At 35.5% G+C, this 22,153-nt stretch overlaps 1 protein-coding gene across 1 annotated transcript; it reads left to right on the top strand.

The window, feature by feature from the left end:
• Positions 1–16,157: 16,157 nt before the first annotated feature.
• LOC113346448 (alternative NAD(P)H-ubiquinone oxidoreductase C1, chloroplastic/mitochondrial-like) lies at positions 16,158–21,700 on the top strand. The gene is made up of 10 exons (XM_026589992.1): positions 16,158–16,625; positions 16,748–16,843; positions 17,343–17,409; positions 17,503–17,686; positions 17,811–17,904; positions 18,395–18,607; positions 19,463–19,870; positions 19,984–20,060; positions 21,169–21,272; positions 21,357–21,700. The coding sequence occupies exons 1-10, from the start codon at positions 16,365–16,367 to the stop codon at positions 21,491–21,493; spliced, it is 1,641 nt and encodes a 546-aa protein (XP_026445777.1). The 5' UTR covers positions 16,158–16,364; the 3' UTR covers positions 21,494–21,700.
• The last annotated feature ends 453 nt before the right edge of the window (positions 21,701–22,153 follow it).

Genomic DNA, 22,153 nt, shown 5'->3' with positions numbered 1-22,153 from the left:
CTACGAAGTTCAAAAGATAAGCGTTATACTTTGTAGTCTAATTCCTTAACACTATGATCATATGATCATGTCTCACTACTAGAGTAAAATATTCATACACAGCTTCGCAGTTATGTTTTCAATATAGCACGACTTGAAAGATACGTTAGGAATGAAACCGTTCAAGTCAATATTATTAACCTCAAGAGGAAGGATGATGTCGTCGTTGTAGCTCGTTACTTCTTCACGTTCTTTGGGTCTTCGAGTAATACTTGTATTTCTCATATTCCTAGACTTTCTAGTCTAACCTATACGAAGTTGTCTCTAGTACATAATCAAGCGACTCTTAGATGAGTTTTGATTCACTAAAATATGACACCCAAACTTGACAAACCAATGCTTGGTGGGTTCAACCGATCTATGCTCTAACAAAAAGGGTAAACAAACAAAAGTTCCACATAAATTATCTCGAGAGATTTTCACTAAAGCTCCACTTGATTTAATTCATATGGATCTTTTCGGTCTTATTCAACAACCTTCTATTGCTGGGAGGAAGTATGCTTTAGTTATGGTACACGATTACACCAGATTCACTTGGGTGGCATTTTTGGCTCATAAGAATGAAACCCTTAGTGAATTCAAGATTATTGTTAATAGAATCCAGAACGAACAGGGTCGCAAGCTAAAAAAAATTAGAAGCGATCATGGAACTGAATTCAAGGACACTAAAGTTTTTGAATTTTGTGATAAACTGGGGATTATTCAACAATACTCACCACATGTTACTCCACAAGCAAATGGAGTTGCAGAAAGAAGAATAGGAACATTCAGGAAATGGCGAGGGTAATGCTCCATAACAAAAACTTATTGTTAAAGTTTTTGGGAGAAGCTGTTTTTACAGAATTCTATTTGATCAACCGTGTTTATCTACGGTCAAAGACCCTAAATACTCCTTATGAGTTGTGATATGGTAAGAAGCCCAACTTACACTATCTCAGAATATTTGGCAGTAAGTGCTATATTCTAAAAGATCGAGAACGGAAAGAGGAAATTTGATTCCAAAAGCGATGAAGGTATTTTTCTTGGATATGCATCTGAATGTCGTGGTTTCCGAGTATACAACCTCAGAACCCATGTTATGATGGAATCATCAAATGTTATCATTGACGATCTGAGCAATTTCCGTCATGATGACCCTCCTGCTGATTTTCCTCCAACAGAGACAATTGAGAAAGTCAAAGAAATCTCAGAATCAATAGAAGTTATTCCAACAGTTGCAGATCCTGACAATTCTAGTGACGAGGAGAAAACCCCTAGTCAGGGTATTCTTGTTGAACGAGAATGTGCTCCACCACGGCACCTCTGGGTTCAATGGAATCATGATACTAATAGTATTATTAGAGGTAAAAATTATACAACTAAGACGATGGGAAAACTTCAAAATATTTGCAATTTTGGATATTATATATCGCAAGTAGAACCTAACAACATTGATGAAGCTCTTAGCGATCCCTTCTGGGTGAATGCAATGCATGAACAGTTAAATAAATTCCAAAGACAAGATGTATGGGAACTCGTACCTTGTCCCTCCAATGTATATATTGTTGGTACTAAATGGATATTCAAGAACAAGTCAGATGAATTTGGTACAATTATTAGAAACAAAGCTAGACTTGTCGCTCAGAGATATTCACAGATTGAAGATATCGACTTTGACGAGACCTTTGCTCATGTGTCACGCCTTGAGTCCATTAGATTATTATTAGCTCATGCTTGTTTTCTCAAAATTAAGCTATTTCAAATGGACGTAAAATCTGCATTCTTAATTGGATGTTTAAAGGAAGAGGTCTATGTTGCTCAACCTAAAGGATTTGAAAGTTCAGAATACCCAGATCATGTCTTTAAGCTCAGAAAGTCATTGTACGGATTGAAACAAGAACCTCGTGCCTGGTTCGAAAAACCAACCACTTTTTTCCCAGGAAAGGTTTTTCGAGAGGTGGAGCTGATAAAACATTGTTTACCAAATGAAGTGGGAAGGATGTTATTATTGCTCGACCTCTGAGAAACTTGCAAAAAAATTTCAAGTCTCTCTTGGAAGGGAATTTGAGATGAGCAATGTTGGCGAATTAAAATTCTTTTTAGGATTACAAATTCAACAACATAAGGATGGAATTTACTTATCTCAAGAAAAATATGCTAGGGATCTTGTAAAAAGGTTCGGTCTTGAAAAATCAACTCCAAAACTTACTCTTATGCCCATTACTAGTAAACTACATAGAGATGAGAAAGGAATCAATGTGGATCAGAAACTTTATCGATCGATCATTGGAAGTCTTTTGTATCTTACAACTACTAGACCTGATATTGCTTTTAATGTTGGTTGTTGTGCTAGATTTCAGGATAATCCGAAGGAATCTCATCTTGTTGTTGCAAAACGGATCATATGATACATTCAACACACTATCGACTATGGTCTATCTTATACTTTTGATACTAACACTGATCTTACTACTTATTCATATGTTGACTGGGAAGGATGTGTGGAAGACAGAAAGAGTGCATCCGGGGGATTTTACTATATCGGAGTGAATCTTATGGTATGGCAGAACAAGAAACAAAACTCACAATCCCTTTCAACATGCGAAGCAGAATATATTGTTGCATGTTCGTGTTGTACTTAACTTCTATGGATAAAACAAATGCTTGCCGATTATGGAATTGACACTGGCATAATGAAGATCTTTTGTGATAAATAAAGCGCGATTCGCATCACTGAGAATCGTGTTGAGCACTCAAGAACTAAGCACATCGATATAAGGTATCATTTTATTAGAGATCTCTATAAAAATAGTATTATTAACATGGAATTTGTGCCATCCGAACAACAATTGGCTTATATACTCACCAAACCTCTAGATATTGCAATGTTTTAACACTTACGACAGTCTATTGGTGTTGTTTCGGTTCATTAGATTTCTAGTTTTTGTTTGCCCCTAAGTTTATTTATATCTTTTGGGTAATAAAAGCTTGAAGTTCTATATAGTAGTTGTATTTTGTTAATGTTAGGTATCAAAGTATACAAATAAATCCTTCTTTTCTTGTAAAAGTAAGGTCGCTCATGTTTTTCTCGTGGGAATGACATCAAATGGGGGAGAGTTCTTAATTGAAATTGTGCTTAATTGCCATATCTTTGTGGGGAGTGCGGCTGTGGAATATTGTAGGAGTTATCTTGTATCTTTATAAACTCCTTGATGAATACATTAAGTTTCGAATATGTGAAATCATCGAAACAAAGTTGATATGATCTCTTTTAGTCATGAATTATTTCTTTGAGAATTTTATTATGATCAAATAGTTTTCATACCTTTAAATTTATATTGACAAAAAGGGGGAAATTATTTGGTAGTTCACACTACATAAATATGGTTTACGGATCATTATGTAAGGGGGAGTGGTTTTCATTGTAAAATGGAAGTATTGACTACGAGGGAGTGATACATATCACCATAGTATTATTTCAAAGTTGTGATGAAGTTGGACTTTGATTTTGTATAATAATACTATGACACTGTATAACAATGATTCAGAACATCTGTTTTCTTATTGTTATGGCTACAGATCTTCAACAACAATGATGCTGAGTTGAACACGTTTAGAATCCCTAGAGCACTTAGAGTAACGAAGAATTCAAGGAATGTTGAAGAGCCAAAGAAATCAAGCATGATGGATGAGAAGCTACAAAGTTTATTTATTTTGTAATCCATATGTATTGATAGTTTGTCACTAAAATTGACAAAGGGAAAGATTGTTAGAGCACTGCTCAGTCGAACTCGCAAGCGTTGCTATCTCAAGCTTGTTTGTCAAGTTTAGTTGATCAAAACTGTATACTTGATTTCTAGTCTACTTATAGCTATGTCTCGGATTAAGATATAATGTGTAGTTGAGTTTTAGTCTTCACGGTGTTCACCAATTGAAGAAGAATATCTTCTGAGGAGCTTGGAGGAACTTCATCAACAAAAAGTATGTGGAGACTAAAACTTATCTATCACTCAGAAGTCTATTCTATTATATCTTCTAATGAGACTAAGTCATATAGCTATATAGACTTTTACATTATACACATTTGATATTTTGATCCAAGTTTATCTCGCTTATCTATTTCTCAAAATATGTGTTGGAAGCTTTTTGCTTTAACTATATTCATCATATTCTTGACGAGTTTAGTTGGAGACAATTTATCTATTGGAAACTAAATATTAAGTCAAAAGATGATCGTGTGAAAATTACCTTGAACATCTTACATGATTTGTGTGAGACAGTCATTTGATGTTAACTTGGGAAGTTTAGTATTAATCATTCGATCACTTGAAAATTACTAGAAGCTAATGGTATGTGTGAGATTACCATTACTGTCTTCTAAGGATGTTTCAATGATTGAAATGAGAGTTTAGAACAATTACCCATGTCTGGATACAACGCAATATGCATATCCAGTATGCGAACTGTATTGTGATGATTCAGGTCCGGAACTCTTGTTTATGTACCTAGTATGCGAACGGGTTTACCTGAGTTGGGTCCGGAACAGTTGTTTGTGAACCGGTTTTACGAACGGCTTGACTAGGCCAATGTCCGGAGCTGTTGTTCGCGTACCTAGTTTGATTCTCATACTCATGAACTAAAACATTTTTGATTTAAGGAATGCAAATTAACTTTTCAAACCGTGGATTAATGTTCATGAATTGATTATTGTATAAGTACTTTGTACAATCACGAATCAAACCGATTTAGTTTCAATTTGTTCATGAACATTTATATGAGATAGTGAACAATTGAACAACTCTATTTGAAACACAATTAGATTCATTTGATTATATATCATGACTGATTGATCATCATATTTGATCTAGAAGTGTTAGATGAATATGGTTAAGTCAAAAGTGTTCATATGGCTAACTTCGGTTAACTGTTATTGAGCCAACCCAATATACACGTTTAGGTACGGTTACCCATATCTAAATATAAGTATATTTCATTTGTGTGTAACAAGCTAAGACCATCTGGTGGTGGAGATTAATTGCTTAATTTCTAAGCAGACTTAGCTTGAATCTTAAATCAGGAGTTCATCTAACGGTGAATATTAAATGCTTTGTTACTAAGCTATCTTAGATTTTTTTATAAGCAACCCTGATTTAAAAGGCTACATAAGGGGGAACTCTAGCAACTGGAAAACCTAATCCCGACACTTCTGTGTGTCCTAGTTGCAAACTAGAGTCGATTCTCCTTTAACCTAGGTTTTCCAAAACCATTATTAGTTTAACAACTTAAAGACTTCATTTGGGATTCGTGAATCCAGATCTAACTATTTTCTTTCTAGTTTCGTATTATGATCTTACTTGTTCTATCGTATTGATTTTCTTCTTGTCTAAGATTTACTCGAGATTTATATCCGATAGGTAAGATATAAAAAGTAATCACAACAGTTCTTCGTCTCAGACTCTTGTGATTCCGCAATAACTTCTTCTGTTAATCAGTTAGGTTATTGCGGGGTGACCAATATTTCTAGGCTGATCTCTGGGAGTATAAGACCAGATTATAAGTTGGTTCTTGTTCACCTTGATCTTTGTATAAAAAGACGGGAAAAAAGAATAAAGAATAGAAATATCTGTGGGAGACAAATTTGTTAATAAGTATTCTACTTTGGGTCGTAGCAACTCTTAGTTGTGCGTGAGATCAGCTAAAGGAATCAAGTACGCAGAATCCGGCATGGTTCTAGAGGCGTAAGGAACGCAACTGTACCTTAATCTGTGTGAGACTTGGTCAGGGCTCAACTACATTCCAATCCGAAGTTAACTCGTAGTAGGCTAGAGTCTGTAGCGCCTTGATACAGTGTGGTGTTCAAATCTGGACTAGGTCCCGAGGTTTTTCTGCATTTGCGGTTTCCCTGTTAACAAAATGTCTAGTGTCTGTGTTATTTATTTTCCGCATTATATTTGTTTATATAATTGAAATATCACAGCTTGTGCGTAGTTCAATCACAGTTGATAAATCCGACCTTGTTTGTTGGATATAATTTGATTGACACTTGGGCATTGGTCTTTGGTACCGTCCAAGTTATTTATCATATCAATCAGGCTCACGGATTTCTATATATTCGATTTGCTGATTGTATTAATAAATAGATAAAGCTCTTTGATATATTTCTTGATTGAGTCTCACTTTTAAGTTGGTGCTCTCGGAATTATATTAGAGTTTAGTCCATACAAATTTCCAAACGAATTATTGGGTATGGTTGTTATACCCCCATTTTTTCAATTGGTATCAGAGCAGGAAAACACGCTAAGACCTCATAAGTCTGTGTTTGTAGCAATCTGATTTCTGTGGATAGAAGTTTATCTCATTATAACGCACATAGAAATATCTTCTAAAGTTTTTGATTGTCTTCGGCTTACCTCAAAGGATAACTCCTTAGCATATTTTTCCGAATACCGCGGTAGAAAACTTATGCTATCAGATTCTGATAACATTCCCTCTGAAATAACAGTTTGCGCTATGTCAGAGTCTGAGATGGAACTCACCAGAACCTTAAAAAAAATCTGTTGAGATTATTGATGTTCAAGCTTCTAAAATAAGATCTCTTAAAGAAAAATATGCTCAGCTCACTGATGAACTTGAGAAGTCTCTTAATAGAGAACGAGAACTCTATGGTATCATTGAATCTTTTTCTAACAATATCGAAAACCTCGATCAAGAAATTACTCTACAGCGCAAAAAGATTTGTATGCTTGAATATATTGTTAAAGAAGACTCAATTAGAGAAGAACTTTTAATTAAGTCTCATTCATCAGAATTGAACAACTGTCGTGTTGAAAAAGAGAAACTTGTTGCATCTCTTTTATTAGCCCAAGAACAGTGTAATTCCTTGAAAAGATAAAAATCTTAGTGAGTATGTCTTCTTCAATGCCTATTTCTGATACTCATGCAGTATTACCTAGCATGGAGAAAATTACTCTTAAGGAATTATTTGCTAAAAAAAGTTTGCGTAACTTGCGGATATTTGAAAAGGCTATGAGTCAAAAACGGGATTCATCAAAAGTTTATTATCCACGAACCTGTTCATTCTGCGGGAAAAGGAATCATAATATTCTACATTGTTTTACTAGAAAGAAACATATTTCTGATCTTCAAAATTTGCTTCTTTTTACAGTCGACAGAGTAACTAGTCTGAAGACATCTACAATGGATGGCATTCCTTCCGAGAACCAGAAATCTCATAAAAAAGGTTTCCAAGGTCACTCCTCCAGAAATCTTTACATGTCTCGTGTTCTTCATAATGGTGCGACTTCTTACACCACTTTTGTACACGTCCCCAGTGTTTATGAGAATAAGTCTGGCAAGTCTCAGTTTTGGAGATGGGGTTCTCGTAATCTTTATTCTCTAAAATGGATCTCAAGAGGTCCTAGACTTAATCCTCAGACAAATCCTTCTGATGAAGATTTAAAAAGGTCATTGTCTAAATCTTCTGGAAGATTCAACTGAAGCAAGGTGACGAATACACGATTCAAACACTCATGAGATATTTACAACTCTTCCCTCAATATACGTAATGGGATTACATCTCATTCTGATACCTAGTCTCTAGGTAAATTCATCCTTGAAACTAACTTGAGAGTTGCAAGGATCATATTTTTGGGAGATTCAAGTCAGTTGTATGTTATTATCTGATCATGTGTTTTATCTTTGAAATAAAGTTATTTTCTTCATATGTGAATGTTGAGTCATATCTTGACTCCTAGTAACTAATGTATCTTGCTGATTTTTTATGTGCTCTAATTTAAAGTGAAACTTCTAATTATTGAGCTATGAAAATCTATGAGATGACTGAAAAAAGATAGTGTATTTCCTTATTTTGGATCTTATCTAACCCATTAACTTCCCGTAATCGGTCCGTGAACGTCCGTGTATTCTTCTTCTTAAGAGTTTTTTATAGGGTATCTATAAAAAGGGATTTCTTTCTTCTCTTATTCACGAATATATATATATATATATGGAGAACTCTTCAAGATATATATATATATATATATATATTATTTTTATCACTATAACAAATATATACGGAGGACTCTTCAAGATTTCAGGAAGTGGTGGATCTTGATATGGAAGAAGACGTCAAAGGATGCAGCTCGGTTCAAGAACTTGTTTTGAAAAATATGATTGGAAGAAAAGAGTACAACTCCTGGATTTCCGAATCTGTCGAAGATTTAATTTATTATCAGAATGACTCAAAGGTCGAATTTGCAAATCTTCAAATCTTCAACTGCAAACAAATCATCTAATTGATGGATAAACTAAAATCCCTGAAAATAAAAAAATCTTGACACATAACCAGAAGAAGCTTGTCTCTGATTGCATCAAGGTCAGGCAACTTGCTTGCATTGTTGATCGGAAGGTGAATGTTCTAACTCATGAACATGGAGTTTCTACGGTCAAAAGAATCAAGGACATCAACGATACCTTTTATGATGGAGTCATGGAGACGTATGGAGTTATCAAAGAAGTCTGAATTTTTATATCTAGGAAACTTCTTTTTAAGAATTTATTCTTACGTTTAAGAAGGATAACTACAGTTTGGAATATCAATTATTGTGATTACACATAGCTATTTCCAATGATTTTCATCTTCATCTTGCAATGTTTTTAGATTTATTTATTTAAATTCTAAAGTTATTTGGAAGATGATTTTGTAGTATTTAATCTTTTAATTTCATATATTGTAATTGTTTATGAGATGTATGCCTTTACGTTCGTGAACTGTGCTAGTATCTCATAAATGCTCAAAAGTTAAAGTCTATCATGTCTTTATGTAAATATTGATAAAAGATACATATAATGAACTTTTGAAAATTCCACAGTATTGATCTTTCCCTGATCCACTTTTATGTGAAAGTATTGTATGGCTCCATAAGTTTTATTATGTTGAGTGTTTCCGATTAAATTAATCAGTAAGGTCTTCTTGTGGTTAATTTATTTGAGTTTACTGGATACAAATCCATTTGATTTATTAATGTCCAAAGAAATCCTTCTTTTCTCGGAAAAGTAAGGTCGCTCATGTTGTTATCTTGGGAATGACATCAAATGGGGGAGAGTTATTAAATGAATTTGTGCTTAATTGCCATATCTTTGTGGGGAGTGCGGCTGCGAAATATTGTAGGAGTTATATTGTATATTTATAAACTCCTTGATGAATACACTAAGTTTCGACTATGTGAAATCATCGAAACAAAGTTGATATGTTATCTTTTAGTCATGAATTATTTGTTTGGAAATTTCTTTATGATCCCATAGTTTTCATACCTTTGCCAATTTATATTGACGAAAAGGGGGAGAATTATTTGGTAGTTCACACTATATACATATGGTTTACAGATCATTATGTCAGGGGGGAGTGGCTTTCATTGTAAGATGGAAGTATTGACTAAGAGGGAGTGATACATATCACCATAGTATTATTTCAAAGTTGTGATGCAATTGGACTTTGATTCGATATAATAATACAATGACACTGTATAACAATGATTGAGAACATCTGTTTTCATATTATTATGGCTACGGATCTTCAACAACAATGATGCTGAGTTGAACACGTTCAGAATCGCTGGAGTACTTGGAGTAACGAAGAATTCAAGGAAAGTTGAAGAGCCAAGGAAATAAAGTATGATGGATGAGAAGCTACAAAGTTTATTTATTTGTAATCTACATGTATTGATAGTTTTGTCACTGAAATTGACAAAGGGGGAGATTTTTAGAGCACTGCTCGGTCGAACTCGCAACCGTTGCTATCTCAAGCTTGTTTGTCAAGTTTAGTTGATCAAAACTGTATACTTGATTTCTAGTCTACTTATAGCTATGTCTCGGATTAAGATATAATGTGTAGTTGAGTTTTAGTCTTCACGGTGTTCACCAATTGAAGAAGAATATCTTCTGAGGAGCTTGGAGGAACTTCATCAACAAAAAGTATGTGGAGACTAAAACTTATCTATCACTCAGAAGTCTATTATATTCTATCTTTTAATGAGACTAAGTCGTATAACTATATAGACTTGTACATTACACACATTTGATATTTCGAGCCGAGTTTATCTCTCTTATATATTTCTCGAAATATGTGTTGGAAGTTTTTTTCTTTAGCTTATTATCATCGTATTCTTGACGAATTTAGTTGGAAACAATTTCTTTGTTGGAAACTAAATATTAAGTCAAAATATGATCATGTGAAAATTACCTTGAACATTTTATATGATTCGTGTGAGACAGTCATTTGATGTTAGCTTGGGAAGTTTCTTATTGATCATTCGATCACTTGAAAATTACCTGAATCTAATAATATGTGTGAGATTAATATTGTCATCTTCTAAGGATTTTTCTAGACAATTCGTTTGGAAATATGAGAGGACTTACTCCAATACACTTTCTAGAGAACCAATTAGACAGTCAGACTCAATCTAGATTAAAGTATATCAAATAGTATAATATCTCTAACTCTTAATTCAATCCGCAATCAGCAAATAGAAATCTGCGAGCCTGATAGAATATAAGAGGAGTTACTTGAACGGTACCAAAGACCAATGTTCAAGTGTCAATCAATGTAAATCAACAACCAAAGGTTGGATATTCTAATTGATTGATCTTAACGCACAACATGTGATATTTCAATTATATAACAAAAAATAATGCGGAAAAGAAATAACACAGACACCAGAATTTTGTTAACAAGGAAACTGCAAATGCAGAAAACCCCGGGACTTAGTCCAGATTGAACACCATACTGTATTAAGCCGCTACAGACACTAGACTACTACCAATTAACTTCGGACTGGACTGTAGTTGAACTCTAATCAATCTCACACTGATTCAAGGTACAGTTGCGCTCCTTAGTCTCTGATCCCAGCAGGATACTACACACTTGATTCCCTTAGCTGATCTTACCCACAACTAAGAGTTGCTACGACCCAAAGTCGAAGACTTGATAGACAAATCTGTCTCACACAAAAAAGTCTATAAGATTGAATAAATCTGTCTCCCACAAAAATACCCAAGATTTTTTGTTCCATCTTTTCATAAATCAAGGTGAACAGGAACCAACTGATAAACCAGACTTATATTCCCGAAGAATAACCTAGTATTATCAATCACCTCACAATAAACTTAATCGACTAGCGAAACAAGTTATTGTGGAATCACAAACGACGAGACGAAGTTTGTTTGTGATTACTTTTCTATCTTGCCTATCAGAGATATAAAATCTCGAGCAAAAATTATTTCAATTGCACTCAACACGATAGAAACAACAAGATCAGATCACGCAACTACAAAGATAATAGTTGGATCTGGATTCACAATCCCAACGAAGTCTTCAAGTCGTTAACCTACAGGGTCTCGAGAAGAAACCTAAGGTTAAAGGAGAATCGACTCTAGTTATGCAACTAGTAACACACAGGAGGTGTGGGGATTAGATTTCCCAGTTTCTAGAGTTCTCCTTTATATAGTTTTCAAATCAGGGTTTGCAATCCAAGTTACCTTGGTAATAAAGCGTTCAATAATCACTGTTAGATGAAAAACCTGATTCAACCAAGCTAATATCTTTCAACCATTAGATCGAATTTATCTTGTTACACACAAATGAAACGTGTTTAGGTTTATGTAACCGTACCTAAACGTGTACACCATGTTGGTTCACAAATATTTAACCGAGGTTAGCCATATGATTACTCTCATATCAACCTTATTCATCTTAACCATAACTAGTTCAAATGAGTCAAATGAAACTAGTTAAAGAGTTGTTCAATTGCTTAAAAAACACAATTGAAATCAAATCGGTTTGATTCACTTGAATCAATCATGAACATTATAGCCACAGTTTGCAAAGATTGCATTTCTTATGATTTAAATGTTTAAGTTCATGGACTTGACCGATTTGACAAAGTAACCAGCTTAAGTATGCGTACGGGTGTGCGTACTATAAGTCTTGATCACTAACATTGACAAACATGCTTGAGATAGCAACGCATGCGAGTTTTACCGAGCAATGCCCTAACAAACACGGTATGCATATCCAGTATGCGAATTGTATTCTGATGTTTCAGGTCCGGAACTCTTGTTTGCGTACCTAGTATGCGAACGGGTTTACTGTACTTGTGCATCCATGGTCGTCTGAGTAGTATGTGAAAAGAGGTATTTACTTCCATTACATGAAAAGGATCGCATGCCCTGATTGGTCCTACTTTGACATCCAAGTTAATTTTGCTTATTGTGTGTTGGCTAAGTCTGCAAAACCCTTGAATCCTGGTTTGAAACTTCTTGATCTCAGGCTCTTTTACCCCGTGATGCGAGTCGTTTACACAACAAATTAATTCACTTCTTTCCACACAACTAACTGGTAATATAATGGCAAGGAATTCGTTCCCACGAAGAGCAGGGAGATTTTTAGTTGTTATAAAGTAACCAAAAAAAGGGGTTTTTAGATTTTAATCAAAGTAACTAACAAAATAAAATAATAAGAATTTGTTATAAACAACAAGAAGAAAGATGACTAGGGAATCCTTTGCCGTTACCGAACCGAAACTTAATTAGATACAAGTTTATTTATTGTTGAAGTTATATTGTTACCAACCGAAGAATAGCAATAAGCACTGTTATCCCCCAGATTCATGTTGTCGCTGGATACGAAAGCGCTCGTCTAACAATTTCTATCCAACTAACCCACCAAGAATAAGCTCTCAAGGTGAAAATTAATCGAATGCTTTACACTCTATGAATCAAGTTGATCCTGGCATCAGACGCATAGGCTCGGGCAGCTTACTAGTGTTATCTTTATACACAATTTCTTAACAGAATCCCTCTGTCAGCTCTTCCGATTTACTACTTGTATATAGAGTTGATATGACAATTACACGTATCACATAGCCCTAAACTAGTAGAAGAAATATTGATTGGTTAATTTAATTGATCACTTTAAATAACCCCTCAATATTCTTAAACATTAAAAATAATAAAGATAATCAACAATAAAATATAACTTGAAATAAACTTGGTTTAACAAATTAAAGCTTCATTGTTTAGGACTTTGAAATCATCCCTAATCAATAAAAGAATTAGCTAGATAGACATAGCTAAAAAGTACTACGAAAGAAATAAAGAAGAAAAAATGAAATTTAAACTAAAAATAAAAGCTCACAAGAAAAGCCAGAGCAAAACTTTATTTCTCTTTCTCTGTTCCGTCTTCTCCTCTTCGTTCAATCAATAACAACATCAACTATCAGCAGCTAACCTCATCATCTTTCATCACAGACTCGACTTCCATCATCCTTGCTGGTATAATTTGCATCAATGAGTTCCATCACCGATAATGGCAGCAGCTTCATCACTGGCTCGACCACCATCACTGCCAAGCTGGATTTCATATAAAACTCATGTCTTCTCATACCTCCAGAAACCTAATGACCCAGTTGAATTCGAGATTCACCCCAAACCATAATCACTATTCTCTGATCATGATGGCAGAAACACCCCTAATGTGAAATTAGGCTCCTACCCAAGCTTATATCATCATCTGGAACCCAGTGATGCGTTCAAATTTGAATATCACTTCTGATCAAGATCCATCACCGTCGTGATCATCATGATCATCAAATTTTGTCTACCATTGCCTGTAATCTGTTTAGGAATAGGGAAGACGAAGTGCCCTGAGTAATAAGCCAGGTGTCTTTAACAGTATTTGAATCTTGGCAGCCCTTTAAGTAAAACACTAGACTGGCTTTAGCAGTTCCTTTGAATTGTGTTTGCCCCTGAACAAGAGGTTTCCCCTTAACACACGGTGGGGTGTGCCAATAGCACTTGTCATGTACAATGACCATTTTGCCATTTTAGCCTTGCAATTTCTTGTTTTGCTTACAACTTCTTCATAGAAACTTAGAATGACTCCGTTCTTTCGCCATTGACTTCACCTTCTCATCCTCTACAAAAGAAAATGCTAAAGGATCATAATCGATTTTAGGTAATTTTTAACCGTTTATCTTGTAACAGTTTCATCGATTTTTTTGCTAGTTTATTAATTAGAACTAAAAGAAAAAAAGTTCAACTCTTTCAAACTTATAGAATTATAGTGTAAAAATCCAATTTTACACTCTTTTTAATGAGTGTACATAAGATAATAAAATTTTATATTTTCATTTAATTTTGGAAGTTATATAACGATGGATAAAATAATACGACACATGGCAATAGAGAGTGAGATGAGCATCTATTTATTAACTACGTGAGCATCTATTTATTAACTACTTGAAAAGAAAAATGGTTATAGATTCAAATGGTAACCATCTATATCCGTATTATGTAACTTGTTAATTTTCTTAAGGTTTATTTATCACAAAAAGAAAGAATAAAAAACGGGTAGCGAGCTTGTGGCTCTACCAGCGGGAAGGAACTAACCAGCGCGTAGGCTATTCTCTGGCCACACCCGTTCCTCAAATGTTGATGCGCTCCAGGAGTTCCCAGGTTCGACCCCGTGATGGCGCAATATTATTGTTTGACATGGAAGGTAGACTTAGTTTACCCCCTTGCGGCATAATCAACCTCCTATCCGCTTCGGTTCCCTTGGCTAATTCCTCATAAGGCTCGCAGGTAAACTAGCACGACAACATGTTCAACTAATGTAGTAGTTAGCTGTTGGAGCTTAGCTTGTTAGGCTTCCAACTAGTTTCTTGTAACAATAATCATTATCCAATAATGATAATAATATTTTTAAAAAGGAAAAAAAAAAGAAACTACTTGACTATCATATAAAAAATGTCCAGTAGTTTGAAGTTATTCCACTAACCATTATGCCTACTAGAGATAGAAGGATATGAGTAAATGCAAAGGATGAAAGATTCTCAACTAAAATTGCATATCATAGTCTCTCATTAAATGGGGATATTATGAATTCTGATTTATGGCTCAAATTGTGGGTTGTTAAATTACCAGCAAGAGTAAAACTATTTGTGTGCAAGGCATTAAAAAGAGCCTTACCTATGAAACTAATTCTACATCAGAGAATGCATATCTCAGAATTTCTTTGCCCTAGATGAAAAATGAAGCAAGAAGCAACAATGCATGCTCTAGTATCATGTTCAAAACTTAACACAATTTGGTCTCAGTTAAATTTTCTAAATCAACAATTTCAAAACTTTACCTTGGTTGAGTGGGTAACATATTGGTTGCAGCTAAAGCCTTTCAAAGATACTTCTAGTAGAGCCGAATCATTCCCATTGATTGCTTTCTTGTATGATGTGGTCAATCTGGACCAACATAAACTCAATTGTTCACGATAAAATCATTGAAGAACCAGTCTCAATTTTGACGAGAGAAAAAGCCATGCTGCTGGTACAGAATATTCAACCACAACTCTTGAAGATTTATATAATTACCCAATTTTCAGATCTGTCTACTTGTTTATCTCCGCCTCTAGATAGGATCAAATTCAACTGTGATGGGGCTTGGAATTTAAATTCCGAGAATGGGGGAGGGGATTTGTCATCAGAGACGATAACCAACACTTCCTACTTGCAAAAGCTATCTATGGGTTTTGTATGTCTGCGGAAGAAGTGGAGATAAGAGCAATCAGAGAGGCCGTGAAAAAAGCATGCAGACGAGGAAAGATCAACAAATAGTGATTGAAAGCGATGTTGAAGGAATCATACAAAAGATCAATCAGAAGGGTTTCTGTGGAGACCAAAGAAATCAAGCGACGTTAACTGATATCAAATACCTAATTTTGATGTTCAAGAAAATTTTCTTTACCTATTAACCATATCAGCAATAGCGGTGTCCACAATGTAGCCCAATGGGCAAAAACACATGAAGTATGTATGGCTTGGTCTACACCTCCGGTTTGGCTTATGCCATTTCTAAGTGTTGACCATAGTCCCACTCGTTATACAATGGGAGTGTAATAGTGGTTTTTTGTGGATGGATAGTGACATATTTAGGGTTATAACTCACGGCCCGATATACAAAATGTCAAATTAATACTATTTGTAGAAGTGTGAGCACAAATGGATTCGAGATATTTCGCCCGCTAGGCTATACGGTCCAGTGAGTCGATAAAAAGTTGAGAAACCAGATCCAGAAGTGTGACCAGCGAGTAATTAGTGAGGCTCATGGTCGTGGATTGAACGGCACCACTGACTAAAGAGAAGCGTCATTTCATTAATTCAACAAATCCCCAAAAAATTGAAAATCCTAATACTCACACAAGAACAACTCATTCATATCTTCATCTCCATTCAATAAGAACTACTTGTATATATCCTTCTTCACCTCCTTCCATCTTTTTAAATTCTGTACTTTAGATGGTGCCTCATACGTTACTGTCTGCTTCAGCAACCCTAACTCCATTGAGAAGTACAAACCAGTGGTGCAAATTCTTCCCAGTCACTACTACTGCTACTCATGGTAGAAATTCGAATAAATTACCTTCATTCTTTAGAACATCTCAGAGTAACAAATTCAGCTTTCATGCATCATCATCATCTGAAAGGAACGGAGTTACTCCTCAGAAATCCGATGGAGAAACAATTCCTCCATCTTCATTTTCTTGGCCAGATAACAAGGTATTGTTTAGTTTCGTTATCCCATTTTCTCATTTCCATAATTTGATTGTCATTGTTAGAAATTTATATGGAATTACTAATCTTTATTATTTGAATTGCTGTTGTATGTTTATCATTTGCAGAAGCCGAGGGTGTGCATATTAGGTGCTGGATTTGGAGGTCTGTATACAGCTCTAAGACTGGAGTCACTTGTGTGGCCTGATGATAAGAAACCTCAGGTAACTTCTTCCACTGTCAAAAATGCATTCTGTCGCATTTTGCTACCTGAAGGTTGTATCATTCTGCTGAAGACTGCCTATAAACTTTTAGTTTTGATAGGAAGAGTTTTGCACTTGGTCGTTGGTATCTAGGATTGCCTATAACATATTTGAATTTAAGTCTATTGAATTATTTGCTGGGATTTAGTGACTGCTTTGCAAGAAAGAATTAAAAAAACTGTACTTGGTAAAGTTCCATTGGCCTCTGCAATCTGCACCAATCCAATTCCATTTTCCCTTTACTAGGGTGATGATAACATTATTAGATATGTTATACTTATCATGGAGTAGTTTATTCCTTACTCCAATCTGTCGTATCGTAATAAGTTTGCTGCTAGATAAATATTTAGTAGCTTTGTTTGCAATTCATTTTGTGGATTAAAATTATCTTATTCTTTGACGCTTTTTTGTTCCTGATTCCATTTGGAACGATAAATAATCATTGGAATTATATTTTCAGGTGCTCCTTATAGATCAGTCAGATCGTTTTGTATTTAAGCCAATGTTATATGAGCTTCTCTCTGGAGGTATGGTGGTTTAAGCCGGTGCTTTACATTTACTGGCTTATATATCATATTTTTGATCTGATTTCGAGACTCCTTTGTCTTTTTGACCTTCAGAAGTAGATAAGTGGGAAATAGCTCCTCGTTTCACTGATTTACTAGCAACCAGTAGTGTGCAATTTTGCCAAGATAGAGTGAAACTCTTACGCCCTTCTGATCATTTGGGGATGAACAGCTCGACATCACCTAATTCTGGTGGCATAGTACATCTTGAAAGTGGTCTTCATATTGAATATGACTGGTACATCCCACTCACAAATTCTCCCTCATAGCGTATTATCATGCCCACATGTGCCTTTGATGTTGGTCCAGATTTGCTTTTAATTTCTCTGGCTCATGTTACATATTTTTGCTTGGGCAGCCAGGTTGGTTCTTGCATTGGGGGCTGAAGCCAAACTTGATCTTGTGCCCGGGGCCATGGATTTTGCAATACCTTTCTCTACGCTAGAGGATGCATGTGTAAGCACCTTTAACTGCTTAGTTCTTTCCTTTCGTATTCTTTCACTTTTTGATGCCACTGCACGGGGGTAAGTAGATTGCCATGCATATGGAAGCCCTATGTTGTGCCCCTATATTATCACACTCTGCTCCCTAACTTGAATGTTCTTTATTTTCTCTTTTTCTTACTGTCCTAGACTTGCTTTTTATCCAGTGTTGCACTTTTCAAATAATCTGTTAATATTTGGAGTGAAATGGCAACGAATTTAACTTGACTTGCAATGTATAAAGAAGTCCAGTTCATCTAGAATATAAAAATAGTTTTCCAAGACTTGTTTGTGGAGGTGCAACACGACTCAAAACTTTTGATTCAGTAAATTGTTGTTCATTTATTTCCATTGGTTTTGATGATCGGAGATTCCTGTTACATGTGGTATTCATGTTAGTTCCCTGCTTCCTTATTCTGAATTTTGCTTAGCAATTGATGTAGTAGGATTTTTAATTTATGCAGAAGGTTGATGATAAATTAAAAGAATTGGAGCGAAAGAAATTTGGTACGGATTCTCCAGTACGTGTAGCTATTGTAGGGTGTGGTTATGCTGGAGTTGAGTTGGCAGCCACGGTATCGGAAAGGTTGCAGGACAAAGGAATAGTCCAAGCAATTAACGTAGAAACTACTATATGTCCATCTGCTCCACCTGGAAACAGAGAAGCTGCATTGAAAGTAAGAAGTCCACTTTTCTGAATAATGCACATATTAGTACATAAACAAGTATTTGAGCTGTCACTGTAACTGATTGATTGCAAACTAAGATACCTGCATTTCTGTTTATGATCGATGCTATTAGTGGAGTCATCTGCTGGCTTGTCTCGCCTCGCTGCAAATTTTGTTTCTTTTGGTTTGTCCCATGATACTCCCATGTTGCTATATGTTGAGTTCATAGGTATAAATATGTGAAGGCTGGGAGTCTACAATCCAGAGGCTAATCAGACAGTTGAACATTGTAACGACTTTTTCGTTTTAAGCTGATAGATTCCAGCAGCTGATTTGAAGGGGACGAAGCTTTCACAAAAAAGGATAAATCTGTGGTGATAGATTTAATTTTAGGACAAAAGTTGCAGTTCAGTGACCACAGTTAGGTATGAAGCAGTGAATCTGTAGATTATTAAGTTCATGTTATGCTCGGTCGAAAATGTGTGGAATATGAGTGTGCATCACTAATCTGAAAGGTTAATAATTTAATATGAATACTGATACTAGAGGTGGTAGAATGAGAATAGTGATGAAGTTATGTAACTGGAGAATATAATGGCAGAAGAGTTTGTTCTAAAGAAGGGTATAAATCATTTTCTAGTGTCTCTGTTAAATGGCACAAGTCTTTGTTTTACGTAGCTGTGCTGATTTATTGCAACATCTATTTAATTATCAATGACCACAAAGTTTTTCTCTTATTTTTTTTAACTTCTCTAATCTGAAATCAAGTTATAATTTATCATGTACTTGTAGTTTACTTCAGTAACTCAAATTATCTGTATTTTTTATATAGTTCTTTCATGAGAGATCGTCTGCTGTGATCAGGTTCTCTCATCTAGAAATGTACAGCTTCTCTTGGGTTATTATGTAAGCTGCATAAGAAAAGAAGAAAAAAATGAAGCTTTAGAGAAGCTGTTAGAAATTACTGGGGACAGCAGCGATGCTGCCAAACAACCTAATAGTGAACAGCTTATCGTAGAACTTCAACCCGCTGAAAGGAGCTTGAAAAGTCAAATTCTGGAAGTAGATTTAGTACTCTGGACAGTTGGATCTAAACCTCTAGTTCCTCCACTTGATTCTGGCAATCGACCCCTTATGTTTCCTATTAATGGCAGAGGACAGGCAGAGACAGATGAAACCCTTCGAGTGAAAGGTCATCCACGTATATTTGCAATAGGTGACTCTGCTGCTTTGCGGGACTCCGCAGGAAGAATTCTCCCAGCCACTGCTCAGGTTTATTGGCTTTGATTTCTTTTCGGTTTGAAGCTGTCTGTATCAATTGAGTACAGTTTAACCTCTTAAGGTTTTATTAACTAGTTGTCATGTTCCCTTTGCGTCTTATTCAGGTTGCTTTTCAACAGGCAGATTTTGCTGGTTGGAATTTGTGGGCTGCGATCAATAACCGACCTTTGTTGCCATTTAGGTTGGGAACTTTAAACCACATTATCAGTAACATATTATGCATCTACTCTTGGATATTTAGAATTTAGAAATTATCTAGATGTTTTGATTTTAAACTTTGTAGAGTTAGCCATGTCAGTAACTGCTAAAAATGTTTGAAAAATAAAATTAAGGTTTTGGTGTGTGACCAGTCCTTACCCAATCAGAGTAGAAACAGGTATTAGTGATCAAGAAGATGTTATCGATGATTTCTCATTACACAGTGCCGCTAACTGCTATGTTAGACTAGCTTCACATTATTCATACTTTTGCAGGGTTATTATTTATATTAGGTATAGCAATGTCACCTCAAAAAGGCAGTTAAAGGACCCAAAATAGAAAAAGTACAAATTCTGAAGGATATGAACCAACCTAGTGAAAGAAGAAAGAAGACCATTAGATGCTCAGAATGACATGTCTTTAGTTGAAAGCACAGAGTAGATTAATTCCAGAGGTTGAAAGGGAGAGGTTGTCATGAGTTCCTTCTGATTGGATGACAGCACTGGCATGTTTCACGGATAAGTACTGAAAAATGACCTACTGCTTGGATAATAGAGGGTTGCAAGCCAGGTCAAATGAGCAGAAGTGTTCTAGTCTTGAATTACTCAAGGATGTCCTTCATAGTAGCACAATTGATTAAAAGGTTTGAATCCATGATCTTTTTTCTAGTCCTTGGCAATCCTTAACCAATATTACTAATGCAAATGTAAGAATTAGGAATAAATGCTTGCACTTGTCAACAAGAAAAAGAAAACAAAATAAACCTGTGAGGAAGTTACTAACTTGTCAGAAAAGACAATTGGGTGAACAGAAACCCTGCTTTCATATGTAGCACAGCTAATATAGTTACCTGCCTTCGGGGCATCATGAGTATCTGAAGTTATTGCGCTGATTTGTCTGTCAACAAGAGTGCCATGAGGCAAAGTGGATTGGAAATCTTAGTTAAGTTATTGACTTTTGCCAGGGCCCATGTTCTGCTTCCGTGATATTCACTTTCTAAAGCTCTGTCAAAAGGAAAGAAGTCTTTGGTAACTTGAATGTTAAAGCACTGAATTGTACATGACCTGCTCTGTTGATTGTTTTGCTGCTAGGTTCCGAAATCTGGGAGAGATGTTGACTCTTGGTAGTAGTGATGCAGCAATTTCACCTAGTTTCATCGATGGACTAACCTTGGATGGGCCGATCGGTCATACAGGTATCTTTCCCTCTCACTCTTTCTATCTCTCTCTCACACACAGCCATTATGGAATCTTGAGAATGTAACTGTTTTCCATTTCAGCAAGGAAGATTGCATATTTGCTAAGATTACCTACAGATGAACACCGCGTCAAAGTGGGTATCAGTTGGCTTGCTAAATCTGCAATAGACTCCATAGTATCATTCCAGACCAACCTAGCAAAAACTTTGTCAGGCTAAGTCTGTCCATTCTGTTTGAATCAGATGACTCAGCTGTCAATTATCCCATGTCCAGAGGATATCTGTATTCAGGGAAAAAACTGCTTTGTGAATGTGAAAGGTTAATTCTAGATATATTGATACTTCAGTAAATTGCTTCTCAGTGCTTTCCTGTAATCAACCTTATCAATTAATTATAAGGAACGTTAGTCTCTGCTTGATTAATGTCAGTGGTATTTTCGTCCTCTTCATGTTATCCAGCGCCTCAAAGGTTCAGATTCCCTATTGTCACACCCGCAAATGCACCGTGCAAGTTTCTGGCACGGATGTACCCGGCAGCAACGGCAGTTACACAGTTTTGCAACAGAAGTCTTTAGCCTTCTTTCACTTCTCTTTTCTTCTCAAACACATACCATAAAGCATTCAAAAAATTTACCATACATTCACTAACACAATCAGCCAACCAAGAACACTTAGAACATGATACAATTAACCTTTTATTGTATCAAAGGGAAGATATACAAAACTTTCCCACTTAGGGACCTACACCGACTTGTTCCTCTTGAACCAAGCCTTAGCCTTACAAAAACTTTCTCAATTTGAATCTCACAATCTCCTACATAAGCCTACTGATTTCTAATGCTTTGCACTATTTATACAACAGCTTTATTGGCCAAAAAC

The sequence above is a fragment of the Papaver somniferum genome, unplaced genomic scaffold (genome assembly GCF_003573695.1).
Source record: "Papaver somniferum cultivar HN1 unplaced genomic scaffold, ASM357369v1 unplaced-scaffold_99, whole genome shotgun sequence".
In the NCBI taxonomy this organism is placed as follows: domain Eukaryota; kingdom Viridiplantae; phylum Streptophyta; class Magnoliopsida; order Ranunculales; family Papaveraceae; genus Papaver; species Papaver somniferum.
The sequence above is the reverse complement of the archived record's forward strand: the minus strand, read 5'-3'. Positions and strand labels throughout refer to the sequence as shown.

Bases quoted from the DNA above. Each gene is read 5' to 3' on its own strand.
- LOC113346448 (XM_026589992.1), top strand. From the start codon at position 16,365: ATGGTGCCTCATACGTTACTGTCTGCTTCAGCAACCCTAACTCCATTG. The intron at 17,687-17,810 runs GTACATCCCACT...TTGGGCAGCCAG, and splicing joins CTTCATATTGAATATGACTG to GTTGGTTCTTGCATTGGGGG. The intron at 18,608-19,462 runs GTAAGAAGTCCA...TGCTGTGATCAG, and splicing joins ACAGAGAAGCTGCATTGAAA to GTTCTCTCATCTAGAAATGT.